The 26,744-nt window shown below is 39.4% G+C and overlaps 1 protein-coding gene across 1 annotated transcript; it reads left to right on the top strand.

The window, feature by feature from the left end:
* Positions 1 to 1,005: 1,005 nt before the first annotated feature.
* LOC309851035 (uncharacterized protein) lies at positions 1,006 to 26,744 on the top strand. The gene is made up of 3 exons (XM_082705778.1): positions 1,006 to 1,144; positions 4,883 to 5,017; positions 24,361 to 26,744. The coding sequence occupies exon 3, from the start codon at positions 25,013 to 25,015 to the stop codon at positions 26,129 to 26,131; it is 1,119 nt and encodes a 372-aa protein (XP_082561904.1). The 5' UTR covers positions 1,006 to 1,144; positions 4,883 to 5,017; positions 24,361 to 25,012; the 3' UTR covers positions 26,132 to 26,744.

The following is a 26,744-nucleotide window of genomic DNA, read 5'->3' on the forward strand; positions in this document are numbered from 1 at the left end:
TCCACTGGCTTTTTGAGATCCCAAGAACCCAGTTCTACAACGTTCAGCTTCACTGAGCTATTTCCCTGCAGATCCCCATATGTCATATGCTCCCCATATGCTCACCCTGTGTGGGCCCCATACACAGTCACAGCAGCATACAATCCAAGGCACACAGAATAGGACTGGGTTAGAGAGGAAATGGTTTCACTGAGGAAAGCTGCCCTAGAGACTTTATGGAGCCTGTTTCACTATGGAAAATATGGCTTTTGGGCATTAAACCGTGGAACTGAGACAAAGGAAAACATGCTTTATCATATATAATAATATAATAAAAATCAATATGAATAAGATTAAAATATTACTATAAATTAATATAAATATTAATTATTTTTTTAAATTTGAGTGAGCTGAGGAAGGATGCTCTAGATCAAAAACCCTGAAATTATTATCGATTTTTCATTCAAGAAAGACAAACAAGGGGCGCCTGGGTGGCTCAGTGGGTTAAGCCGCTGCCTTCGGCTCAGGTCATGATCTCAGGGTTCTGGGATCGATTCCCGCATGGGGCTCTCTGCTCAGCAGGGAGCCTGCTTCCTCCTCTCTCTCTCTGCCTGCCTCTCTGCCTACTTGTGATCTCTGTCAAATAAATAAATAAAATCTTTAAAAAAAAAAAAAAAAGAAAGACAAACAAAAGTGCGCACAGCACTTACCAACTCTACTGACATCCGAAGTTTTAGCTAATTTACAAAAGGCCTGTATCTTCTATCATTGACTTTATTTCTTTAGTCACCCTGGAACGTTCAGTCAAGGAGTGGTGTCATTCTTTTTTGCCTCCTTCGTGCTAATAATGCTTGACACATAGTTATAGCTTCTCAATACAAGTTTGTTCAATTTGAATAGTTTTTTTTAGGTCATCCAAACTGTCGATAAACACATCCAATTCCTCTTAATCCAGACAAAAGAGTAGAAGAAAAAGAGGAAGCGGCGAAAAAAAAAAAAAAAATCCGCCCTGAGGATTCTGGGTGCTGTAGTTCGGGAGCCCCGGGTGCGCAGGCGCAATGGCTTGCCTGGAGGCCGCCCCACCCCCATTTGGCGCCATTCCCGGAAGTGTTCTTGTCCCGGCTCTGCGAGTGCACGCAGTTGTAAGTTCGGCAGCCAGGTGCTGGTTGCCCCGGTTCTCCGCTGCACCTCCCTCGGCCCTTGGCCCCTAGCGGCATCCGGGCCATGGCCAGTACCTCCAGAGTCCCGGTCCCTGAGCCGACACCCCCACCTGATAGGCGACTGGGGCTGGGCCTCCTGCCTGGCTTTCGGCTTGGTCTCTCGCCGGCCTGGCTTGGCTCGGGGTCGGGAAGCGCCGGCGCGGGGACCGCCTCTTCCCAGTCCTTTACCCTTGATGGAGGGAAGAGGGGACGCCCGATGTACTTTTAGGGAAAGGGTGCGAGGGGGGAGGAAGGAGTCTTCCTGCCGGCTTCTGAAGCGGCGGGAACGGACCGGTTTCATATGTGGTGACCTGACAGGCGGACGAACTCCGGTCTTTCTATGCCTAGGGCAGTTTTTCCCTGCCTCATTTTATGGCATTTCACTGATGGGGTCCGTGGTTAAAGGAGGGAGACTAATACAAAGCGAAGGTCAAGCTAAACTTTATTTTGCTCCAGGACCGCCGTCTCTTAGGGAGAGAGGGACCACCCCCAGCCTCACAGACTAGCCTTTATAGAGCAATGGCCATGTGGTTGAGCCTGGCCAATGAGATTGTAACACACAGAGAGGGTTGCATAGTCCTGTTAGGTCACACGCAGGTGGCCAATTGAATTACACTTTGCCCTATAGTAGCTGTTTGAACTAGCCAATCACTCTGGTCAGAATTGACGGCCAAAAGGCCGGGTTTACATTCCTTGGTGGTTAGGGGATAGTGTATGCGTGCTTTACTGTTTAGATGTCTCCACCCGGCCTCCTGCCGCGACTCGTCCTTGCATTCTGGGCTCTGCTATCTCCACCTTACCTGACCGTCCTTGTATTTGGGCTCCGTTGTCAGGGACTGTGGGTGGGGGTGGGGGGTCAGGTTTAGTTTTACTGCACAAACAACGAACAACAGCTGTTTAACCGAGACGGAGTCGCTCTGGCGAAATAGGCCCTTACATTCACGTCATCACTTTTAAGTCCCTTGTCTCTCCCTGACGTGGTAATGGCATCATTGCTTCGGCTGGGAAATGCTGCACTGGTCCCAGGCGCTGAAGTTCTCACGGAGAATAGGGTCCCCGTCGTTATTTTAAAATAACAAAGCTGGCTTGGGAGCCACAGCGAGAGAAATTTCTCAAGTCCCTGATGCTTCCGCAGTGCTTGGGTAGACAGGGCTTGGGTGAAGTCGCAATATCCAGAGAAAACATCTGGGAAATTATGACTGCTGAATGAATGAAGTATCGGCCTGGGTATCTTCTGTGTCCTGTCGGAGGTGAAAGGAGCCACTGCTCAGATGATTCGCCTTGAGCTCAGGTGGTTTGCTTGTGGGCGTGTCTCCACTGTAGCCAAACCGAAGTTAAGTTAGAACCTACACCAGACTCCTCCTTACTGTCAACGTGGAAAGTGAAGAAAAACTGAAGGAAGGTAGACACCTCGGGCCCAACGCTCAGGTCACAGTGGAGTTTTGGCTGATTCACATGCTGTCTTTGTCTCTGTGCATTATTTTTACATAACTGAGATCAGGCTGAATTTATTGAATTTGAAGTAGCATTGCTTATTCTGATGATAAAACTTTAAAAAAGATGTTTATGGCACAGTTTGGTATTAACCATATTTAGCTAGCATTATCTGTATGGCATATTGCCAAGGGGGAGTTTATTAATCCTTACAAATTTAAAAAGCAATGATGACACATGTCATTCTTTTTGTTTGTTTGTTTGTTTGTTTGTTTAAGATTTTATTTATTTGAGAGAGAGCACAAACAGGGGAGGCGCAGAAGTTGAGAGAGAAGTGGACTCTAGGCTGAGCAGGGAAAGCAGATGCACAACCCACTGAGCCACCCACGCACTCTTCAGGTCATTCTTTTTTTTTTTTTTTAAGAATTTATTTATTTGATAGAGATCACAAGTAGGCCGAGAGGCAGACAGAGAGAGGGGGGGGAGCAGGATCCCTGCTGAGCAGAGAGCCCGATGTGGGGCTCCATCCTAGGACCCTGAGATCATGACCTGAGCCGAAGTCAGAGGCTTTAACCCACTGAGCCACGCAGGGACCCCTTCACATGTTCTCTTGATTTAACTAGAATCCTACTCTCCCCTGCTTACCTGAGAACTTGCCTTTTTTCTTTCAGGGCCACTCATTCTACTAATTAGGAAATTCATTTTTCAGCTTTAATGGAGTCTATGTGTTTTGAACAAGAAAGCCTGTTTCTTTGTGATACAGAAGTCTGAGCTGTTAGGTGGCCCAAAGTGATAGGGGTAGGCAGCTCTCATCCATTAGGTTTTCTGGAAACCCAGTTTCCATTCAGCTTTTCGCTTTGGCACCTCCTGGGTGTGTTGTCTTTCCTATGGCAGAGGCTGGCTCACTCTCAACCAGTTGCGTTCCAGGCCTTTGGAAGGGGAAATGAGGAACTGGAGGCCTTGCAGCTCCCTTTTAAATATGTGACATAAGCTCTCTTGTTTAAATCCCATTTGCTATAATTTAGTCACATGGGCACACCTGCCTGTGCGGTGGCTGGGAAATGTCTCTACCTGGGTGGCCTTGTGTCCAGCTGAGATTTCAAGCCTTTGTCGGTATGAAAGGGGAGACTGGATGTTGGAAGGCAATTAGCAGTATCTGCTACTTTGGCCTACATAAGTTTCCTGCTGTTTGAGTCAGTCTTACAAAATTTTTAAGCAAAAATTGTTCTTTGGGAAATTTTATTTTTATTGGCATATGGTTTTAAGATGATTTATATATTATAGCCCCTTTCTTGTTTCTGTTTTTGATTTACTGGTATTTTTCTTTGGCCAGTGGTATATGTATTTCATTATTTAGAGAATCAGCTCCTCCCTTTGTCTACTGTTTCGTTTTCTTATTAGTTTCTTTATTATTTTTTCTTTATGGTTTGCTTATTAATTATTTCTCTTACATAGTTGAGTGTTTAATATTTTTATTCTTTTTTAAAATATCAGTTGCATGTATTTAGGGATATAAATTTTATCTTTCTAAAAGTTTTGGCAGCCCATGAGTTTTTAACCTATAATTCTCATTTTCTATTTCACTGGCAATTAAAGTTCTCTCTTTGACTTAATAAGTACTCAAGAGGATCTATTTTAATTTCCTGGTGACGGGGTTTTTCTCCCCCCTCTTCAAACTTACATTTGTAATTCTACTACATCATGGTTAGAGAATGTCATATATTCAGGGTTGTTTTCTTTTTTTAAGATTTTATTTATTTATTTGACAGACAGATATCACAAGGCAGGCAGAAAGGGAGAGAGGAGGAAGCAGGCTCTCCGCGAAGTGGACAGCCCGATGCGGGGCTCGATCCCAGGACCCTGGGATCACGACCTGAGCCGAAGGTAGAGGCTTTAACCCACTGAGCCACCCAGGCGCCCCTATTCAGGGTTTTTTTTAAAGGTTTTACTTATTTATTTGACAGAGATCACAAGTAAGCAGAGAGAGTGGAAGAGGGAAGCAGGCTTCCCGCTGAGCTGAGAGCCCTATGTGGGGCTCCATCCCAGGACCCCAAGATCATGACCCGAGCCAACGGCAGAGGCTTAACCCACTGAGCACCCAGGCACCCCTATATCTGTCTGAGTCTTATGTTTGTCCTTGTCTTAAACAAGGTCACAGAAAATTATAGTTGGATGTTACTCCAGGACATTAATTTCAGCCCTAAATAAAGCAACAAAGGAGGTTATCCTGTATATGCCATATCCACCGTGGACGGATGTTGCTTGTTGAGGCTCTGCTATTGGTCATAGGCAGCCTGTCACTGAAAGATCTTATCCTGTATCCCCTCAGAATCCTGAAGATTCCCAGGCAGATAATGATCTTCACCTTCAGCCAGAAGAGCCCGAGCTGGTAAAGGTAATAACATGTATGTAAGGGGATGGAGAAGGGTCTCTTTTACTGCCCCTGGTTCTTAATGTTCCTAGTTCACTGCAAGTTTACAGTGAACACCATCTTGCTTGATAGGTGTGGTAACCCCAGGGCTGGTCCCATCCATTTGGCAGATTTCATTTCTGTCAGTGGTGGCAGCCCTAATGTGGCAGATGGTCACATTGTCATTGCTAATTAATGAAGTATCCTTTATGACATTCTCTGATTCTCGATTTGCATTGTGAGACTCAATGTCATTAAAGATACCAAGAATGGGCACCTGGGTGGATTGGTCAGTTAAGCGTCTGCCTTTGCCCTGGTCACGATCCCAGGGTGTTGGGATCGAGCCTGGAATCTGGCTCCCTGCTCAGCCAGGAGTCTGTTTCTCCTTCTCCCTCTGCCCCCTCCCCTGCTGTCTCTCACACTCTGTCTCTCTCAAATAAATAAATAAAAATTAAAAAGAAATACCAAGAATGCATCAATGTGAGTAGAAACATTCTTAAGATGTGTTTAAATTAGTTTAGATTTTTTTTATTTGTGAGTACAGAATCCACTTGACTTTTCAAAAAAATAATGAAGTCAGAAATTTATGAAATATGTAAGAAAAATTACCTAAAACTTAGAAATAAGAAATAAGGCATAAAATAAATGTGTACCCTTTCATTGTCATATTAGACATGTCTTATTCTGGCTATCAGTAGACACCTGTTTTTCTATCTACTTTGAACCAGCTTTGTCAAGTGGCTGATGTCTCTTTAATGACTTACATAAATCTTGGGCTTCTGTTTTTGGGGGATTTTTTTTGAAAGATTTTTATTTATTTATGACAGATAGCAAGAGAGGGAACACAAGCACAGAGGAGCTGGAGAGGGAGAAGCAGGCTCCCTGCCAAGCAGTAAGCCCACATGGGGCTCCATCCCAGGATGCTGGGATCATTACCCGAGCCAAAGGCCGACACTTAACTGACTGAGCCACTCATGTGCCCCGTTTCTTGGGCTTCTGTTGATGATACTTCTAGAATTGTAGGGTTTAATTTTTTTTTAAAGTTTTTGTTGGAAGTCTAGTTGATGTACAATGTTTATTAGTTTCAGGTGTCTAGCCTAGTGATTGAACAACTCTATACATTACACAGTGCTCACCACAGTAGCTGTAGTTACCATCTGTTACCCTATATTGCTGTGACAGTATTATTACCTGTACTCTCTATACTGTACTTTTCTTCTCTGTGACATATTTATTTCTAACTGGAACTTTGTACCTCATAATCCCTTCACCTCTTTCACTCTTTACCCTCCCTTCCTAGGAACCACTGGTTTGTTCTCTATATTTTGGAGTTTGTTTCTGGCTTTTGTTTTTCATTTTGTTTTGTTTTTTAAGATTTCACATGTAAGTGTAGTCATATGGTGTTTGTCCTCAATTCATTTCACTTAGCATAATACCCTCTAGGTCCATCGGTGTTACAACAAATGACAAAATCTTTTTCCTTTTTATGGCTGAATAGTATACATATCTCACATCTTTATCCACTCATCCTTTTTTTTTTTTTTTTTTTTAAGATTTTATTTATTTATTTGTTAGAGAGACAGAGAGAGTACCGGCAGGCAGAGTGGCAGGCAGAGGCAGAACAGGCTCCCGACGGAGCAAGGAGCCCAATGTGGGACTCGATTCTAGGAGGCTGGGATCATGACCTGAGCCAAAGGCAGCCACTTAACTGGCTGAGCCACCCAGACGTCCCTATCTGTTCATCTTTTGGTAGACACTTGGATTGCTTCCGTATCTTAGCTATTGGAAATAATGCTACCATAATCATAAGGGTGCATATATCTCTTTGAATTCGTGTTTTCATTTTCTTCGGGTAAGTAGCAGTAGAATTACTGGATCATATAGGGTCATCCTGTTTTTAATTTTTTTGAGGAACCTCCATACTGTTTTCCATAGCTGCTGCACCTGCTTGCATCCCCAACCAGCAGTGCCCAAGTGGTCCCTTTTCTCCACACCCTTGCCAATCCTCCCTGCTATTTCTTGTCTTTTTTATTTTAGCCATTCTGACAGCTGTATTTTCTCATTGTGGTTTTGATTTGAATTTCTTTGGTAATTAATGATGTTAAGCATCCTTTCATGTGTCTGTTGGCCATCTATATGTATGTCCTCTTTGGAAAAATACCTGTATCAGGTCCCCTGCCCAATTTTAATTGGGTTACTTGGGGGTTTTGCTGAGTTGTATGCATTTTTTATAGTTTGGATATTAACTCCTTATCAGATATATCGTTTGCAAATACCTTTTCCCATTTTTGTGTTGGTGATTTCTTCCGCTGTGCAAAAGCTTTTAAGTTTGATATGGTCCCAGCTGTTTGCTTTTGCTTTTGTTTTCCTTGCCTGAGGAGACAGATCCAGAAAACTGTTGCTAAGGCCAGTGTCCAAGAGTTTACTGTCCTTGTTTTCTTTTAGATGTTTTATGGTTTCAGTTCTTACATTTAGGTCTTTAATTCGTTGTTACCTTATTTTTGTGGGGGGTATAAGAAGGTTGTCCAGCTTCATTCTTTTCCATATAGCTGTCAAGCTTTCCCCACACCTATTTGTTGAAGAGACTGTCTTTTCCCCATTTATCTTCTTACTTCCTCTCTTATAGATAATTATGGTTTAAAAAAAAAAAAAGTATGTTGAAGTTCCGCTCCTTTTTTTTCCCCCAAAATTATGTTTTTAAGTTTTTACGAAATTACACTTCAGAATTTGGTTTTATTCCAAGAATATTTTATGTGAAACTGGGCTTTTCTTTTTGCTTTTATGACAACATACATTCTGAGACTCTTACACATAATTTTTATATAGTCTTTTTAAAATTTAATACTGGGCCAATCCTTAAATTTGTCCTTGAACATATGACAGTTTAGACTTAAGAATTTTTAAGGTGAAAACATTAATAGTTTTAGGCTTTGAACCATGAACTGTCGGAAAATACCATTATTTTTGACATGGTGAAAAATTCATGGGGTTTATTTTTGTTCTGACAGGGAGTCCTTGGGAGAAGGTTAATTCTGTCTGGCTCTTTCTGAAATTCTGCATCCTGTTTATAAGTACTGAGCTTAGTTTTGTTTAAATTTTTTAAGTAGGCTTCATACCTACCATGGAGCCCAGTGTGGGGCTTGAAATCAAAACCCTGAGATGAAGATCTGAGCTGAGATCAAGAGTCAAAGATTTAACTGACTGAGCCACCAAGGTGCCCCTAGTTTTAATTTTAATTTGAGTAGAACCAGTATTTCAATGATACTTTTTAATGTTTCTATATCTACAAAAAAGGCAGATAGACTTTTCTTAGGGATTGTGTTGAAAGTGTTGATCAATTTGGGAAGTATTCCTGTGTTAATACTACGTTTTCTAGTGGGAAGAAAATGGAATGTCCTCTCATTTGTTTAAGTGTCCTTCAGTCTCTTTCAATGGCTTTTGTCATTTTTGATATATGAGTCTTACACATCTTTTGTTAAATTCATTCCTAAGTGTTTAATTCTTTTTGCTCTTTTAAATGGATTTTTTTCTTAATTTCTTGTTTGGAATGTTCAATGGTAATGTATAGAAACAGTTGACTTATGTATATTGATCTTGTGTCCTGAACCTTGCTAAACTAGTTTTTTTCATAGAAAAAGGGTTTTTGTTTGTTTGTATGTGCATGTGCACGAGTGTGGGCTCCTTAAGGTTTTCTGTATGCAAGATAATATCATCTGTAAGTAGAGATTATGTCATTTCCAAATGGAAATTTACTTTTTCCTTTCAAGTCTGGATACCTTCTATTTCTTTTTCTTCTCTAGTTTTTCTTGCTGAACTAATTCTGCCTGGTTCTTCCTTAAATTTTACATGTCTTGTTTTAGTAACACTGACCTCATAGAATGAGTTGAGAATTATGTCCTTCAATTTTTTGGAAGAGTTAGTGAAAGATTGGTATTAATTCTTCTTGAAATGTTTGTTGGAATTCAGGGAAGCCACTTGAACTTGGGCTTTTATTGTGGGAAGTTTAATTATTATAGACCTATTCGTATTTTCTATGTCATCTTGAGGCAGTTTTGGTAGTTTGTGTGTTTCTAGGAATCTGTGCATATTATCTAGGTTTTCTAATTTGCTGGCATACGGTTGTTCCTAGTATTCTCTTATAATCCTTTTTATTTGTGTAAGGTCAGTAGTAAAGTCTCCTTTTTCATTCCTGATTTTAGCAATTTGAGTCTTCTCTCTTTGTCTAGCTATAGGTTTGTAATCTTTTCAAAGAACCAACTTCTGCATTTGTTGCTTTGCTCTCTCTCTTTTTTTTAAATTCTCTATCTTGTTTATCTCCATTTTAATATTCATTATTTTCTTCTGCTTTAAAAAAAAATTTTAGTTCCTTTTCTAGTTCCTTAAGGTATAAATTTATTTTGTATTAACTTTTAATTTTAATTCCAGTATAGTTATATATAGTGTTGTATTAGTTTCAGGTGTACAATATAGTAATTCAACAATTCTGTACATTACTCAGTGTTTATTGTGATAAATGTACTCTTAATCCCCATCACTGATTTCCTGCATCTCCCCACCCAGCTCACCCCTGGTAACCATCAGTTTGTTCTCTGTAGTTAAGAATCTGTTTCTTGGTTTGTCTCTCTCTGTTTTCCTTTAGTCATTTGTTTTGTTTCATAAATTCCACATATGAGTGAAATCATATGATATTTGTCCTTCTCTGACTGACTTAATTTCGCTTAGGATTATACTCTCTTGATCCTTCTGTGTTGTTGCATGTGGCAAGGTTTCATTTTTGATGGATGAATAATATTCCATTATGTATACACACATATATCACATCTTCTTTATCTATTCATCTATCAATGGACAACATGGGTTGCTTCCATAATTTGCCTGTCATAAATAATGCTGCAGTAATCATAGGGGTGCATATATCTTTCCGAATTAGTGTTTTCATATTTTTAGATAAATAACCAGAAATACAATTCCTGAATCATAGGGTAGTTCTATTTTTAACTTTTTTTTTTAAGATTTTTACTTTTATTTATTTGACAGAGAGAGAGAAATCATAGGTAGGCAGAGAGGCAGGCAGAGAGGTCGAAGAAGCAGGCTCCCTGCTGAGCAGAGAACCCCATGCGGGACTCGATCCCAGGACCCTGAGATCATGACCTGGGCCAAAGGCAGAGGCATAACCCACTGAGCCACCCAGGCGCTCCCGATTTTTAACTTTTTGAGGAAACTCCATACTGTTTTCCACAGTGGCTGCACCAGGATGCATTCCTACCAACAGTGCATGAGTGTTCCTTTTCTTCCACCTTTTCCAACAGTTCTTTTTGGATTTTTTTTTTAAGATTTTATTTATTTATTTGACAGATCGCAAGTAGGCAGAGAGGCAGGCAGAGAAAGAGGGGGAAGCAGTCTCCCCACCGAGCATGTGGGGCCTGATCCCAGGACCCCAAGATCATGACCCGAGCTGAAGGCAGAGGCTTTAACACACTGAGCCACCCAGGCGCCCCACAAATAAATAAATCTTTAAAGGATAAAAAATAACAGAAAATAAGAAAGGAAAGCATTACAAATGAAAATATGTTTATATTGTTATCTGTAGAGTTATGTTTACTGGTGTTTATTATTTCTTTATGTGGACTTATATTACTGTCTAGTGTCCTTTCATATTACTTGAAATGAATTTAATGCAGGCCAGATGTGTTAGCAGTGAATTTTCTCATTTTGTATTTATCTTTTTTTTTTTAAGATTTATTTATTTATTTATTTGAGGGAGAATGAATGAGAGAGAGCATGAGAGAGGAGAAGGTCAGAGGGAGAAGCAGACTCCCCAGGGAGCTGGGAGCCCGATGCGGGACTCGATCCTGGAAGTCCGGGATCATGACCTGAGCCGAAGGTAGTCGTTCAACCAACTGAGCCACCCAGGCGCCCCTGTATTTATCTTTTTTGAAGGACAATTTTCCTGCCTGTACAATTCTTTTTTTTTTTTTTTAAGATTTTATTTATTCATTTGACAGACAGAGATCACAAGTAGGGAGAGAGGAAGGAAAGCAGGCTCCCCACTGAGCAGAGAGCCTGATGCAGGGCTTGATCCCAGCACCCTGAGATCACAACCCGAGCCGAAGGCAGAGGCTTTAACCCACTGAGCCACCCAGGCATCCCTCCTGCCTATACAATTCTTTGTTGACTTTTTCTCTTCCAGCACTCTGAATGTTGAAACACAGTCTTCTACTTTCACTGATTTCTGGTTAGAAATCAACTGACATCTTTACTGAAAATCCCTTACACAAAAGGAGTCCCTTCTGTTTTGCTTCTTTCAAGATTCTCTGCCTTGGGGTGCCTGGGTGGCTCAGTGGGTTAAAGTCTCTGCCTTCAGTTTGGGTCGTGGTCCCGGGGTCCTGGGATCGAGCCCCACATTGGGCTCTCTACTCCGTGGAGAGCCTGCTTCCCCCTCTCTCCCTGCCTACCTCCCTTTCTACTTGTGATCTCTGTCTGTCAAATAAATAAATAAAATCTTTAAAAAAAAAAAAAAAGATTCTCTGTCTTTTCATAGTTTGACTCTGACATATGTAGGCATGGGTCTCTGATTTTATCCTACATAGTGTTCATTGAGCTTCTTGTATGTAGATTAATGTTCACCAAATTTGGGGAGGGTTTTTTTGGTGTTTTTTTTTTTTTTTAAACAATGAGAGAGAGAGCAGGAGAGGGGGACAGAGGGAGAAGGAGAAGCAGGCTCCCCACTGAGCAGGAAGCCCAATGCAGGGCTCTATCCCAGGACCCTGAGATCACAATCTGAGCAGAAGGCAGATGTTCAACCCACTGAACCATGTAAGTGCCCCAACCATTATTTATTTCAATATTTTTTCTGCCTCTTTTTCTCCTCTCCTTCAGGGACTCCCATCATGCATATATTGGTATTCTCATTGTTCCACAAGTCTCTGAAATACTGTTTACTTTTTTCATTCTTTTTTGCTCTGTTCCTCAGTCTAAATAATGTCATTTTATCTTTTTTCAAGTTACCAATTCTCAATTCTCTCTCTCGCTCTCTCTCTCTCTTTTTTTGCCTGCTTATTTTAGTCTGTTTGGGCTTCTATAGACAAAAGACTGGGTGGCTTATAGAGAATGGAAACTTACTCATCACAGTTCTGAAGGCTGGATGTCTGATATCAGTGTGCCAGCATGTTCAGATGAAGGCTCTCTTCTGGGTCACAGACTTCTCACTGTACTCTCACGTAGCAGAAGGAGCTAGGGATCTGTCTGGAGCTACTTTACTAAGGCATTACTTCCATTCATGAGGGCTCATGACCTTCATGACTTAAGTATCTCCCGAAGGCCAGACTTCCTAATGTCATCACACTGGGCATTATGATTTTGACACATGAAAGTGGGGAAGGAGAAGGAGACACAAACATTCACACTCTACTGCTACTCAATTTGCTCTTTCCCTTCAGGAAACCTCTCTAGTGAATTTTTTATTTCAGTTATTATATTTTTCAACTACAGAATTTCTATTTCATGAGATACCATTTTCATAATTTCCTTTAATTCTTTAGATGAGTTTTTTAGATCTTTGGATATACTTTTAATATTCATTTAATGTCTTCATTTAGTAAGTACAACTTCTTGGCTTACTTAAGGACATTTTCCATTGATTTTTCTTTAACCTTGGCCCGTGCTTTCTTGTTTCTTTGTGTATCTTATAACTCTTCTTCAAAACACATATTTTAAATAAAATGATGCAGCAACTCTAGAAATCAGAATCTGTGGTCCCCAGGGTTTGTTGTTGCTGCTGCTGCTGTTCTGTTTTGTTTCATGACGTTTTTGGACTAATTCAGTAAAGACTGTATTCTTTGTCATGTGAAGTCTTTTTGAAATATCTGCTTGGTCAACATCGTAATTAATGACTGGACACAGATTTCCTTAACCTTTTTAAACCAGCAAGTCTTCTAGCATTTGTCAAAAGATTTTTGTATGGGGGCGCCTGGATGGCTCAGTGGGTTAAGCCGCTGCCTTCGGCTCAGGTTACGATCCCAGGGTCCTGGGATTGAGCCCCGCATCGGGCTCTCTGCTCTGCAGGGAGCCTGCTTCCTCCTCTCTCTCTGCCTGCCTCTCTGCCCGCTTGTCATCTCTCTCGGTCAAATAAATAATTTTTTTTTTTTAATCTAAAAAAAAAAAAAAAGATTTTTGTATGTGCTGGGCATACCTTCTCTTCCTAGTCTTAAGTAGGAGTTTACAACTCTTGCTTTCACAGAACCTCAGGGTAAGCCAAAGGTGAGAGCTGAGGGCCTTCTTAACTGGGGACTTAGCTCTTGGTGGGAAAAGAAAATAAAACCCAGTAAGTTCATTATACTTTGAGTGACATGTGAAATGTTTAACATAAGTTTATATACTGTCATTCTCTACCATATTAGCTATAGTTTATTATTAGCAGAATGAAAAGTTTGTTTCATGGACTTTCAGGTACAAATAAATAAAGGGGTTAAACAGTTGACAAGTATACAGATCTATATGGCAGGAAAACACCCCAGAGGAAATCTGTTTCTTCTGATATAGAGCAATCATAGACAAATGAAATCTAACTTAAGGCTTTTGGCTAATCAGCTAATCAGGATCTTTAGTTTATTAGATCATAGAGTTAGGGATTATGAGCTTGAATTCTGGAGTCAAACTACCTGAATTTGAATCTAGACTTTACCTTTATGAGAACTTGGACAAGACATGGAACCTTTTCATGCTTCACTTTTCTTATTAGCACCTTCCTTATTGGGAGGATGTAGTCATTATATAACAAGGCCTTAGATCAGTACCTGACAAATATTATGCACTGTATGTATACAAAAGAAGAGAGAGTGGTTTCATGAATCCCTTTGTACCTAATGCCTGTGTTCAACAATGATCAGCCACTGGATAATCATATTTCATTTGTAATCTTACCCTCTCTCATTAATTATTTTCAAGCATATACATTATATAACTTCATCAATAAATATTTTGTCATATATCTATAACATGTTTTTTTCTTTTTTTTAAGATTTTATTTATTTATTTGACAGAGAGAGATCACAAGTAGATGGGGAGGCAGGCAGAGAGAGAGAGAGAGAGAGAGAGAGAGACGCAGGCTCCCCGCTGAGCAGAGAGCCCAACGCGGGACTCGATCCCAGGACCCTGAGACCATGACCTGAGCCGAAGGCAGCGGCTTTAACCCACTGAGCCACCCAGGCGCCCTATAATATGTTTTTTAATGTTAAGTATGTTACCATGGTTTCAGCTAAAAATCAGCAAAAAGCCTTAATATTATCAAATGTTGACTTGGTATTTGTTTCCCTGGTTGATTCATATGTTATGATTGGTTAATAGTGTCTCCTAGGTCACTTTTAGGCTAGAATTTCCCGCTTCCCTCTTTTTTTCTCCTTGTAATAATTCGTTGAAGAAACCCACGTTATTTGTACTTTCTTTGTACTGTTATTTGTACTTACTTGTACTGTTGCACAGCAGAGTAGCCACTAGCCACATATGGCTGTTGAGCACCTGAAATGTAACTAGTCCAAATTGGGATGCCCTGTAAATTTAAAATGCGTGTCCTGGGGCACCTGGGTAGCTCAGTGGCACCTGGGAGCCTCTGCCTTCAGCTCAGGTCATGATCTCACTGTCCTGGGAACGAGCTCCACATTGGGTTCTTTGCACAGTGGGGAGCCTGCATTCCCCCTCGCTCTGCTTGCCTCTCTGCCTACTTGTGATCTCTCTCTGTTGAATAAAAAATAAAACTTAAAAAAATAAAAATAAAAAAGATAAAATGTGAGTCATGTTTCAAAATCTTAGTACAAAAGATAGTGTTCATTAATAATTTTTACATTGATTGTGTGTTGAGATTATAATATTGCATATATATTAGGCTGAATAATATTAAAAATTTCACTTGTTTCCTTTTATTTTAATGGGTCTGCTAGAAACCTTAAGTTACATATGTGACTTGCAATACATTTCTATTGGACAATACACTTCTATTGATTTAGAATTTCATACAACATGGATTTTATTCATTGTTAAATAAGGGTTATTTAAGACGTTTCTCTGTCCTCTGTATTTCCAGTATATTATTAGTTGGATCTGGAGGCTTAATCAGATTCTGATTTGATTCTTTTCAAAATGTTTTTGGCATATATCTGGTATATACCCCCAGAAGGCACATAATGCCTAGTTGTGGCCTGTTTCGCATATTAGCAGTCACTGATGACCCTTTAATTCATTAGAGGTTGCAAAATGATGATGTTCTAATTTTCGTTGTTCCTTTTCATGTATTAGCTGGAATCCTTCCATAAAGAGAAATCTCTCCTCACCAACTGTGTGATCACAATTGATTACTATGCAAGCTATAAATATTTTCCATAGGAAACGGACAAAAGGTTAATTCTTTCTATTTATTTATCAGTTTCCAGGCATCCTCCAAAAATATTGAGTATTTTTATAGTAGTGTATGGAATCATGAATTTAAATGTGTGTTTTTGAAACCCATTGTATTTATTTTCCTCACGGATGTTCAAATTATCCCATTATTATTAAGTAGTGGGAGCCTCTTCCAAGTTTCTCTTGCATCTTAGATATGATCTTAGTAGTCTGCCTTGCCTTTGGTATCATAGAATGTTCCAGGCCTTTTTCCTTTTAGTGGTAAGTAATATTTAGAGGCCACATTCTAGCTTGCATCATGTTACCTTATTAGTTATTGTCTGTATTTTTAGGCCTTTTCCATGGATGAAACTAGGAAATATATTTTATTTTCTTCCTTAAAACTAAAATAATTCATGAGTTTATACTGATACTTCCAATTCAAATTTGGATCTATGAAGTTATTGCATCATCTCACCAGTATCACATTATATCTTCTTTCTGTCATGCCAAATTTATTGGTTCTCAGTGGCATCAGTATACTGATTTGCTTTAGCAAACACTATGCACACAGCAGTTACAAAATAGCATTTTCTTCACTACCACCAACAGTATGATTATTTATTGCAAAACAGTTTTTGCTTTTTGCCATTCTTTTTCTTCTTGGGGTATATTTCACAAAGGATATACAGAAAATTGTTGTTTTAAAGTCACTTAAAATATTTCATCTTTGATGAATGTCTGTGCTTCAAACTGGTTTCATTTTCCTTTTAATTTTTAGGGAAGACTTTACAATTTTAATTTTTTTCATAATATGTTGACATGGTCTACAAAGCAGGAAATATTCAAGAGAGTCTAGCTTCTAATTCCAGTCCTCTGCACTCTCTCTGTTCCCTTCTTCTTCTAACAGGTAACCACTAAAAAAATTTTATGGCTTCTTCTTGCATTTTTTTACACAAGCACATGTATAATTCATGTCCTGACCGAAAAAGTTCTCCAGAGTGCCCATGATTTCTTATTTTTTCTTGCTCAAAGACAGAGCTTATGATATTCTGTATCTACAATCTGAATGATAAACTGTATGTTTTATTAAGTCATATTATGTAGATTTGGTACTGAGAAAGAGCAGATAGTATATATAAGCCAGAGTTTTGAGGGAGAAAGGATGATTTGGGTAGAAACTACTAGCTGTTATCAGATATTAGGACTTTCTAGGGAAGGAGGAAACCATGCTGTTGACTCCAGATAATATAGTAAGACCAATATTTCAAAATTAAAGAAAGCTAGATTTTGAGTAATCTGAAAAGAAAATCCTGCTTCAAGTAAAAATCAGGAAATTGAATGGGCTTCGTCTTATGGTTTTAAGTTCTTATTGCTGGAGAGATTCCGTCAGCCTCTGAGGGTTGAACTGGTTGACTTCAGTGGTAGTTTGGTGATTCTGATTTCTGGAGTATTCCTCCAGTTTTATATGTATCATTCTGCCCAACAGGTCTCCCTGTGTAGTGCTGGGTGATCACAGTGTATTTATTTTAGGATCCCGTGACGTTTAAAGATGTGGCTATAGACTTCACGTTAGAAGAGTGGAGGTTGATGGACCCTTCACAGAGGAACCTACACAAGGATGTGATGCTAGAGAATTATAGGAATCTTGTCTCCCTGGGTGAGAATAACTTCCGGTTCCCATACCTACCCTCTTGATCAGGTGTGCTGAAGATACAGAGCCTCTAAAGTACTTAACTGACCTGGGCTTAGAGTGTAGGCATTAAAATCTCAAATGAGGGGAATGTTTTGGGTATCATGCTATCCCTTGCTCTTAATTAAGTGGCCCACCGATTGTAGGTAAGAAATACATATTTCATTGGCATCTTGGAGATTGTTGACAGCTCCCCAGATTTAAGACTGAACTTTTCTCTGATCATTTTTATAAATGGGAGTTATCAGTACCTCCAGAAAGAAAGGAACAGATGTGTTCGTTTTCTTTCTAAACGCAGATTATTCCAGTGATCTGTAATCCCAGAAAACCTAGGATCATAGTGTTGGGCTCCTTTGTAATCATCTGTAACACTGCTGTACAATAGACTGTTCTGGGTCTGTGTTGTCCAGTATGACAGGCACTAGATATTTGGGGCTGCTGAGAACCTGAAATCTGGCTAGTCCAATGGAATAACTAAATTTTAAATTTTATATAGTTTTCACTAACTTAAATTTAAATAGCCACCTGTGGCTGTTGACAACTGTATTGGGCAGTGCATCTCTAGAACCTTCCATAATAACCACTCTGCACTGAAGATTAAGAGCTGAGAGTAAATTTGGCAGTAGTTCTTGCTCCTAGACACAGTCAAGTCCTATTAATTTTTCTCTGAACAGGGCTCGCAGTTTCCAAACCAGACATGATATCTCATTTGGAGGCTGGAAAAGGACCATGGGTGGTAGTGAGAGAAATCGCAAGAACCCCCTACCCAGATGAGTGCATAAGAACCAGGAGGACTGGATTTCTTTCAAGTTCATGGGTTATGGATGAAGCAGAACCTCTGAAATATTTTGGGCAGTATCCTTGCTCAAAACGATCTCAGAAGAAGGGAGCCTCTCCGTCCCTTGCTCGCTCTCTCCTTTTCCCTGTCCTGTTGTTTCTCCTCTCTGCTTTTGATTCCCATGCTACTTTACTTTCTTGAGGACATGATCTTCGTGATTAGTCCTTCATTCAGACATGCAGGAAGCACCGCTTTCAGTTCTGTCTCTTAAGTTAACTTTAACTTTACACTTTTCTCATCTGTTTAACCATTTTCTGACATCTCTTCCTTCATTACTTTTCCTGAAAACGCTTTCCTAAGGGTCCCCACTCTTTCCGTTTAAGCCGGACCTACTTACTCATTATTTAACTTTCTTCCCCTGTAAGCCTGCTGCAATTCTGGGGGCACGCTCCTCTTCTCCTCCAGATTCTTTGCTAATTGAAAATACAAACAAGGAACCAGTGGAAAGTCAAAATACAGTATTTATGTATTTAATGAATATTTATTGGATATCTGTATTCTGCGTAGTGGGTTAGGTACTAGTTCTAGAGCAATGAGTAAGATGGACTGGGTCCCTGCCATCATGAAGATTAAATTTTGAGAAATTAACAGGTATAGAAATAAAAAGAAGCTAAATAATGGCTGTAAATCTTCATTTATGAGATAAATTGGGGGATATAAAAGAGTGACTGGGATGGGGATGAGGGTGCCTCCTCCAAATGGTCAAGGCAGGCTTCTGAGGGGCGACATCTGCCTTGAAGCTTCAGAAGCACCCAGCCAAGGGAAGGGGAAAAGAGAAGCATTCCAGGCAAAGGACTGGACATAGAAAAGAATGAGGGGTGCCTGGGTGGCTCAGTCGTTGGGCCTCTGCCTTCGGCTCAGGTCATGATCCCAGGGTCCTGGGATCGAGCCCCATGTCAGGCTCCCTGCTCAGCAAAAAGCATGCTTCTCCCTCTCCCACTCCCTCTGCTTGTGTTCCCCCTCTTGCTGTGTCTCTCTCTGTCAAATAAATAAAATCTTTTTTAAAAATTAAAGGAATAAAGTGTGTTCTCAAAATGAAAAGGAGGCTGCTATGAATGAAGCCTAAGTAAGCAGGAGACTGCGTAGACATCCACCTGCCTACTTTAAGCTTTGTAGCTTAAAACCATTTGGATTTTAATCAAAGCAAGTGTGAAGGCATTGAAGGACTTTAATCAAGGATTTTTAGGAAGTAACTGTGTATGTGGAAATCGAGCTTGAGGACATTAAACCAGGTAATGAGGTTGTTACGATAATCTAGGCAGAGATTGTATCTTGGGTTAAGCTGATAGTGGAGATGGAATCCACAAATTGGATTCTAGCTCACTTGAGAATTTTATCATGATGCCATCGGTAACTCAGTAGGTGTTATACATATTCTTTTCATGTATCAATATTATAGATTTTTAAATCAAGTATAATTAACATAGTTTTATATGAGTTTCAGGTATACAATGTAATGATTCGGTAATTCTGTTCATCACTCGGTGCTCATCAAGATAAATGTGCTCTTAATCCCATTCACCTATTTCACCCATCCCCCACCTGCCTCCCCACTGGTGGCCACCAGTTTGTTCTCTGTATTCGAGAATCTGGGATTTTCTTTAATCTCTTTTTTTCATTGTTCATTGTTTTTTTTCCTGTATTAAACTCTGACTGACTTATTTCACTTAGCATAATATTCTCTAGGTCCATCTATGTTGTTGCAAATGGCAAGATTTCAGTCTTTATCGTGGCCAAGTAATATTCCATTGTATGTACACACCACATCTCCTTTATCCATTCCTCTGTCAGTGGGCACTTGGGTGGCTTCCATAGCTTGACTATTATAAAAAATGCTGCAGTAAACATAGGGGTACACATATCTTTTCAAAGTAGTGTTTTTGTTTTATTTGGGTACGTACCCAGTAGTGGAATGAGTGGATCATATGATAATTTTTTTAAAGTTTTTGAGGAACCTACCTACTGTTTCCCACAGAGTCTGCACCAATTTACATTCCCACCAGTGGTGAATGAGGGTTCCTTTTTGTTTTTTTGATTTGTTTTGTTTTGTTTTTTTGAGGGTTCCTTTTTCTTCACATCCTCACCAAATTTCTTATTTGTTGTGTTTTTTAATTTCCGCCTTTCTGGCATGTGTGAGGTGATATCTCATTGTGGTTTTAATTTGCATTTTCCTGATGTGTAGTCTTGTTGAGCATCTTACCATGTTTCCATCAGCCGTTCTGTATTTCTTCAGAAAAATGTGTTTTCCTGCCTTCTCCCCATTTTCAATTGAATCATTTGTTTTTTGGGTGTTGAGTTAAGTTCTTTATTTTGGATTTTAAGCCCTTATCAAATATATCATTTTCAATTATCATCTCTCATTCAGTAGGTTGTCTTCTTGTTTTGTGGGTGATTTCCTTCACTATGCATAAAGTTTTTTATCTTTGTGTGATCCCAGTAATTTAATTTTTCCTCTGATTTCGTTGCCTGAGGAGCTATATCTAGAAAAATGTTCTGTGCCCAGTGTCAAAGAAATCACTGCCTATGTTCTCTTCTAGGAATTTTATGGTTTGAGCTCCCATACTTAGGTGTTTAATCCATTTTGAGTTTATTTTTCTGCATGGTGTAAGAAAGGGGACTAGTATCACTCTTTCGCATGTAGCTGTCCAGTTTTCCTAGCACTGGTTTTTGAAGACACGGTCTTTTCCCCGTTATACATTCTTGCGTCCTTTGTTAATTGACCATTTAAATTTGGGATTATTTCTGGACTCTCTGTTCTGTCCTGTTGCATTGATCTATGTCTGTTTTTGTGCCAGTATTACACTGTTTTGATTACTGCCACATTATAATATATCATGAAATCTGAGACTGAAACCCCCAGATTTGTTCTTTTCTCTCTCTCTCTTTTTTTTTTTTTTTAAAGGAGTTGGTGATCATAACCTGAGCCAAAATCCAGAGGCAGATGCTTAACCAAATGAGCCACCCAGGAGCCCTTGTTCTTTTTTTTTTTTTAAGATTGCTTTGGCTATGTGAGGTCTTCTCTAGTTCCATAGAAATTTGGGATTATTTGTTCTAATTCTATGAAATATGTAGGTGGTATTTTAATAGGAATTACTTTGAATATGTATATTCCTTTGGGTAGTATGGACATTTTAACAGTACTGGTTCTTCCATTCCATAAGCATGGAATACCTTTCCATTTGTTTGTGTCATCTTCAGTCATTTTCATTAACATTAAGTGTTGGAAATACTACATATTTCAAAGCATCTGCCTTTGGCTCAGGTCATGATCCCAGGATTCTGGGATCCAGTCCTACATCCGGCTCCTTGCTCACCCGGAAGCCTGCTTCTCCCTCTGCTGCTTCTCCCTCTGCTTGTGCACTCTCTCCCCCTCTATCTGACAATTAAATAAAATCTTTAAAAAAAACAAAAATAATTAGAAAAAAGAAAATGTGTATTTTTAAAAGAGTAAATGAAAAGTGACATTAGATAGTTTAGATGACTCTTAGAAGATATCCCCCACCACCATGAAGAGGGAAACAGAAATGGGGCAGTAGCTAAAGGAAAGTACGGAATGAAGAACAAAACTCTTTTGTCTTATTTTTGATATGGGAGTTTGTATGGCATATTTGAGTGCTGATAAGAATAATGCCATAGTGGAGAGTGAGAAATTGATGTTGAAAGATCAAGATGGATGATGCTCCTGGGTGGCTCAGTGGGTTAAAGCCTCTGCCTTCGGCTCGGGTCGTGATTCCAGGGTCCTGGGATCGAGCCCCACATCGGGCTCTCTGCTCAGCAGGGAGCCTGCTTCCTCCTCTCTCTCTGCCTGCTTCTCTGCCTGCTTGTGATCTCCATCTGTCAAATAAATAAATAAAATCTTTAAAAAAAAAAAAGAAAGAAAGACCAAGATGGGACTCAGTGAAGAATGAAAACTAAAGTGTGTGAGAAGATTCAAGGGCATAAACTCAAGAAAGGAAAAGAAGGGATTTACCATTGACAGACAGACAGGCTGCCTCTTCTGCTGTAATACTAGGAAGGATGGAGTAGGCAAGTGCAGATAATAGGTCAACCCTTGATAGGAAGATCAAGGCATTATAATAGATTCTGAATTGAAAGAAAAATAAGAAGCAAGACCATCAGCTTATGGTGAGGTGAAAAGAAAGAGCTGTGAGAGAGGGAAAGATAGATATTTTTAAGATACATTGATTTCATTAGGGAAGCCATGATGGCCTGATGCTTTTTTTTTTTTTTATTCGACAGAGATCACAAGTAGTCAGAGAGGCAGGCTGAGACAGAGAGGGGAAGCAGGCTCCCCGCCGAGCAGAGAGCCTGATGTGGGGCTCGATCCTAGGACCCCAAGATCATGACCTGAGCCGAAGGCAGAGGCTTTAATCCACTGAGCCACCCAGGCGCCCCTTAAATCTGTTTCTATTATCTGTTTTTTTCTCTTGGCTTTTTTCTTTCTCTCTCTCTCTCTTTTATTCTTTTAAGATTTATTTGAAAGAGAAAGAGAATGGGGACAGGGAGGGGAGAGAGCGAAACTTAAACACTCTCTTTGGCTCAGCAAAGAGCCCAGTGCAGGGCTTGATCTCAAAACCCTCAAAACCCAAGCCGAAACCAGGACTCAGACACTTAACAGCTGCACCACCCAGATGCCCCTCTCTTGACTTATTTCTAATGAGACTTTTATCTTCTTGTATGCCTGTTGTTTTTCATTGTCAAGCATTCATATGAAAACCTGTAAAAATAGTTTGAGCTCTGGATTGTGTAATCTTTTTCCATAGAGAATTGTTTGCTTTGGTGGGCTGCTAGGGTAAAGGCTGTAACCATCCCCAGTTACCTTAATTGAATTAGACATTTAAGTGAACTGGGTTCTAGGCTTCTCCTCTTTGGTATCTTTGAATTCAAATCTTTGTCCTTTTTTTTTTTTTTTAAGGTTTTATTTTTAAGTAATCTCTGCACCCAACATGGGGTTCAGTCTTAAAATCCTGAGATCAAGAGTTGCACGGTCTACCAACTGAGCCAGCCAGGCGCCCCTCAACTCTTGGTCTTTTTAAAAAAGGTTACACTGTGGGATGGTCGTCTTAAAACTTGCTTGTATATACAATTTAAAATTTTACTCTTTTTGAAAAATTTATTTATCTGAGAGAGACTGAACATGCGTGAGTGCACACGTGGGGGAAGGGGCAGAGGGAGAGAATCCTCAGGCAGACCCTCTGCTGAGTGTGGAGCCCAGTGCAAGGCTCAGTCTCACAACCCATGAGATCATGACCTGAGCCAAAACCAAGAGTTGGACACTCACCAACTGAGCCACCCACGTGCCCAAATATTTTACCTTTTTTTAAAGGATTTATTTGAGAGTGAACTCAAGCAGAAGTGGGAGAGGGAGAGAAAATCTAAAGCAAACTCCACACAGCACAGAGCTCAACCCAGGGCTCGATCTCACAATTCTGAGATCACAACCTGAGCTGAAATTAAGAGCTGGACACTTAACTAACTGTGCCACCCAGGCTCCCCAATAGTTTACTTTTAGAACAGTTTTATACTTTTTGTTTTTTTAAGTAGGCTCTACATGGAGTGCAACGTGGGGCTTGAACTCACAACCCTGAGAAAACCCGAGCTGAGATCAAGAGTCAGTACAGAGCCACTCTGGCACTCTGTACTTTTATACTTCTTTTAAATTTCTAGTTAATTTTCAGGCAATTATTTCTAAATGTTTAAAACTAATTAGATCAAAACCTTTTGTGGCTAGTGGAATGCTTCATGGCTTTAAGTTCAGTGTGTAAGTAGTTTTTATCCAATTTTTTTGGACAGAATTTTAGGCATGATCTTAAGACATAAAAAGGTTACAAAACTGCCCTTCAAAATTATTATATCACTATTTGAAGTATTAATAACTGTAAACATTAATTTTAACTAATTTACTGTTCAGCCTACTTTCTGAAAAATCAAAGTGTTGTTTTCTATTAGCGACTTATTAAAAACTACATAAAAAGATTTGAATAAGCTTCTCTGACACGGAAAGTTGAGAAAGCCATCATTTAAAAAGCTAGCAAACAACTGAGAACAAATAGAAAGTATGGTTGGGAGCAACGTCTGGTTTGTAGAGTAAATGAGAATCAAAAAAATAATCACAACCTATGAAGAAAGGTCTGGGAAAAAAAAGTTTATTATAAAGGGAATGAGAAGAGAAGTATTTGAGATACTTAAATTCTAGGAGGGTTACCTTGAATGAATTTTTTTTTTTGTAGGGGAAAAGTGAATTTGCTCCTTTGGTTTTTGGCTCAACTGGCCTCCTTCAAACATATGTCTTTCTTCTTAAAAACAAGGCCAGTTTGCAAGCAGTTAAAACTTTATATTCATTATCAGCTAAGGTTTCCGTTTTATTTTCTTGTTTACTGAGATCTTCCTAACTTCAGAAATAGGAGTCATTTGATTTATCTTTTTCTTCCCCCAGAGTTGGAGACCAAACCTGCAACCAAGAATGCTGTATCAACAGAGGATGTTTCTGAAGATGTATCACAAGGGACCGTAATGGATAAACTCACAGAGAATGGTCTTTGGAACTCCAGAATAGGAGGATTATGGAAATGGAATGAAAGGATATTAAGATTGCAAAATAGTCAGGAAAGTCACTTGAATCAAAAAGTAGTTACTCACAAGAAAATTCCCTCTGGTCAAAGAAGATTTAGATTTGGATCTCTTCTTTTTCCTGAAGCAGGCATTATCACAGAAGAACCCCACAGCAAATGCCAAACACATGAGAATTTCACTGGGAATTTAAATTTGATTACAGATACCCATCTGGAGAAGAAACTTTGCAAGGATACAAAAGGCGGCAAAGCCATAAGGCCTACCTCAGAACTTACCTTAAAGCCCTATAAATGTAGTACATGTGAGAAGTCCTTTCATTGTAGGTCATTACTCATTCAACATCAGAGAACTCACACTAAAGAAAAACCTTATGAATGTGATGAATGTGGAAAAATGTTTAGCCAGCCTTCATATCTCAGTCGACATAAAAAAATTCACACAGGAGAAAACCCTATAAATGTAATGAATGTGGGAAAGCATTCATTAATTATTCATACCTTACCGTACACCACAGAATGCATACAGGAGAGAAACCTTATAAATGTAATGAATGTGGAAAGGCCTTCATGTGTTCTTCATCCCTAATTATACATCAGAGGATTCATACTGGAGAGAAACCTTACCTATGTAATGAGTGCAGGGAATCTTTCAGAATAAAACCACACCTAGCTGTACATCAGAGGATTCATACTGGAGAGAAACCATATAAATGCACCGACTGTGAGAGGGCATTTGCCAAAATGGTAAATCTCAAAGAACATCAGAAAATTCATACTGGAGTGAAACCTTATAAATGCTGTGATTGTGAAAAATCATTCAGGACTAAGTCATACCTTACTGTACATCAAAGGACCCATACTGGAGAAAAACCATATAAGTGTACTGAATGTGAGAAAGCTTTCACTAATACATCACAACTTACTGTACATAAAAGAAGAAGGCACACTGGGAAAAAAACCTATAAATGTAATGAGTGTGGGAAGGTTTTCAGAAATAAGCCAGGCTTTAGTAAGCATCAAAAAATACATACTGGAGTGAAACCATTTAAGTGTAATGACTGTGGGAAAGCATTTAGCCAGATGGTTCATGTCACAGGACATCAGAAAATCCATAGCGGAGAGAAACCCTATAAATGTGATGTCTGCGGAAAAGCCTTTAGGAGTAGTTCATACCTTACAGTGCATAAGCAAACACATACTGGAGAAAAACCCTATACATATAAGGAACATGGAAAAGGTTGTATCACTCTATTGCTGCTAACTCTCCATCAGAGATTTCATACTGGGGAAAGGCCCTATAAATGTGAGGAATGTGGAAAAGCCTTCAGAACCAACTCAGACCTTACTGTACATCTGAGGAAGCATACTGGAGAAAAACCCTATAAATGTAATGAGTGTGTGAAGGTTTTCAGAAATAAGACAGGCTTTAATAACCATGAAAGAACACATGCTGGAAAGAAACCATTTAAGTGTAATGACTGTGGGAAAGCATTTAGCCACATGGTACATGTCACAGAACATCAGAAAATCCATAGCGGAGAAAACCCTATAAATGTGATGTCTGTGGGAAAGCCTTTAGGAGTAGCTCCAGCCTTACTGTACATCAAGGAATCCATCAAAGAGAAATTCAGCTAATATAAAGATTAATAAAGCATTCATCCAGATGCCAGCACAAGAGGAATCCAACTGTGTCTTTTATGGACAATTCACCAGAGAAAATACACACTTAAGAGATACTTTAGAGGGGCTGTCTGGGTGACTCAGTTGTTTAAGCATCTGCCTTCACTCAGGCCATGATTCCGGGGTCTGGGGATCAAGCCCCACATCGGGCTCCCTGCTCAGCAGGAAGTCTACAACTCCCTCTGCCCCTCCCCCTGCTCTTGCTCTCTCTTTCAGGCTCTCTCTCAAATAAAGTCTTTTAAAAAGAGAGAGATACTTTAGAAACATAAGAATGTGTTAAAGCATACCATCATATTAAATTTTAGAAGGTCTAAGGAAATTCACAATAGAGAAAAATAATGGGCAAATGAAAATATTCATCCAGATTTCATACTTTACTCAACAAGTCATTTTCAGTGAATTGCCTGTATATTTTTTGCCTATTTTTGTATTGGTTTGTCTTTCTTAGAAATCTGTATGTGCTCTTTATATGTTTGAAATATTAATCCTTTTTCATGTGTTGCAATTTTTTTTAATCTAGTGATTATCTTTATGCTTTTTAATATAGTAAAAGAACTTAGCATTTTAA

Source organism: Mustela nivalis, assembly GCF_964662115.1.
Source record: "Mustela nivalis genome assembly, chromosome: 17".
NCBI lineage: Eukaryota > Metazoa > Chordata > Mammalia > Carnivora > Mustelidae > Mustela > Mustela nivalis.

Bases quoted from the DNA above. Each gene is read 5' to 3' on its own strand.
- LOC309851035 (XM_082705778.1), top strand. From the start codon at position 25,013: ATGCATACAGGAGAGAAACCTTATAAATGTAATGAATGTGGAAAGGCC.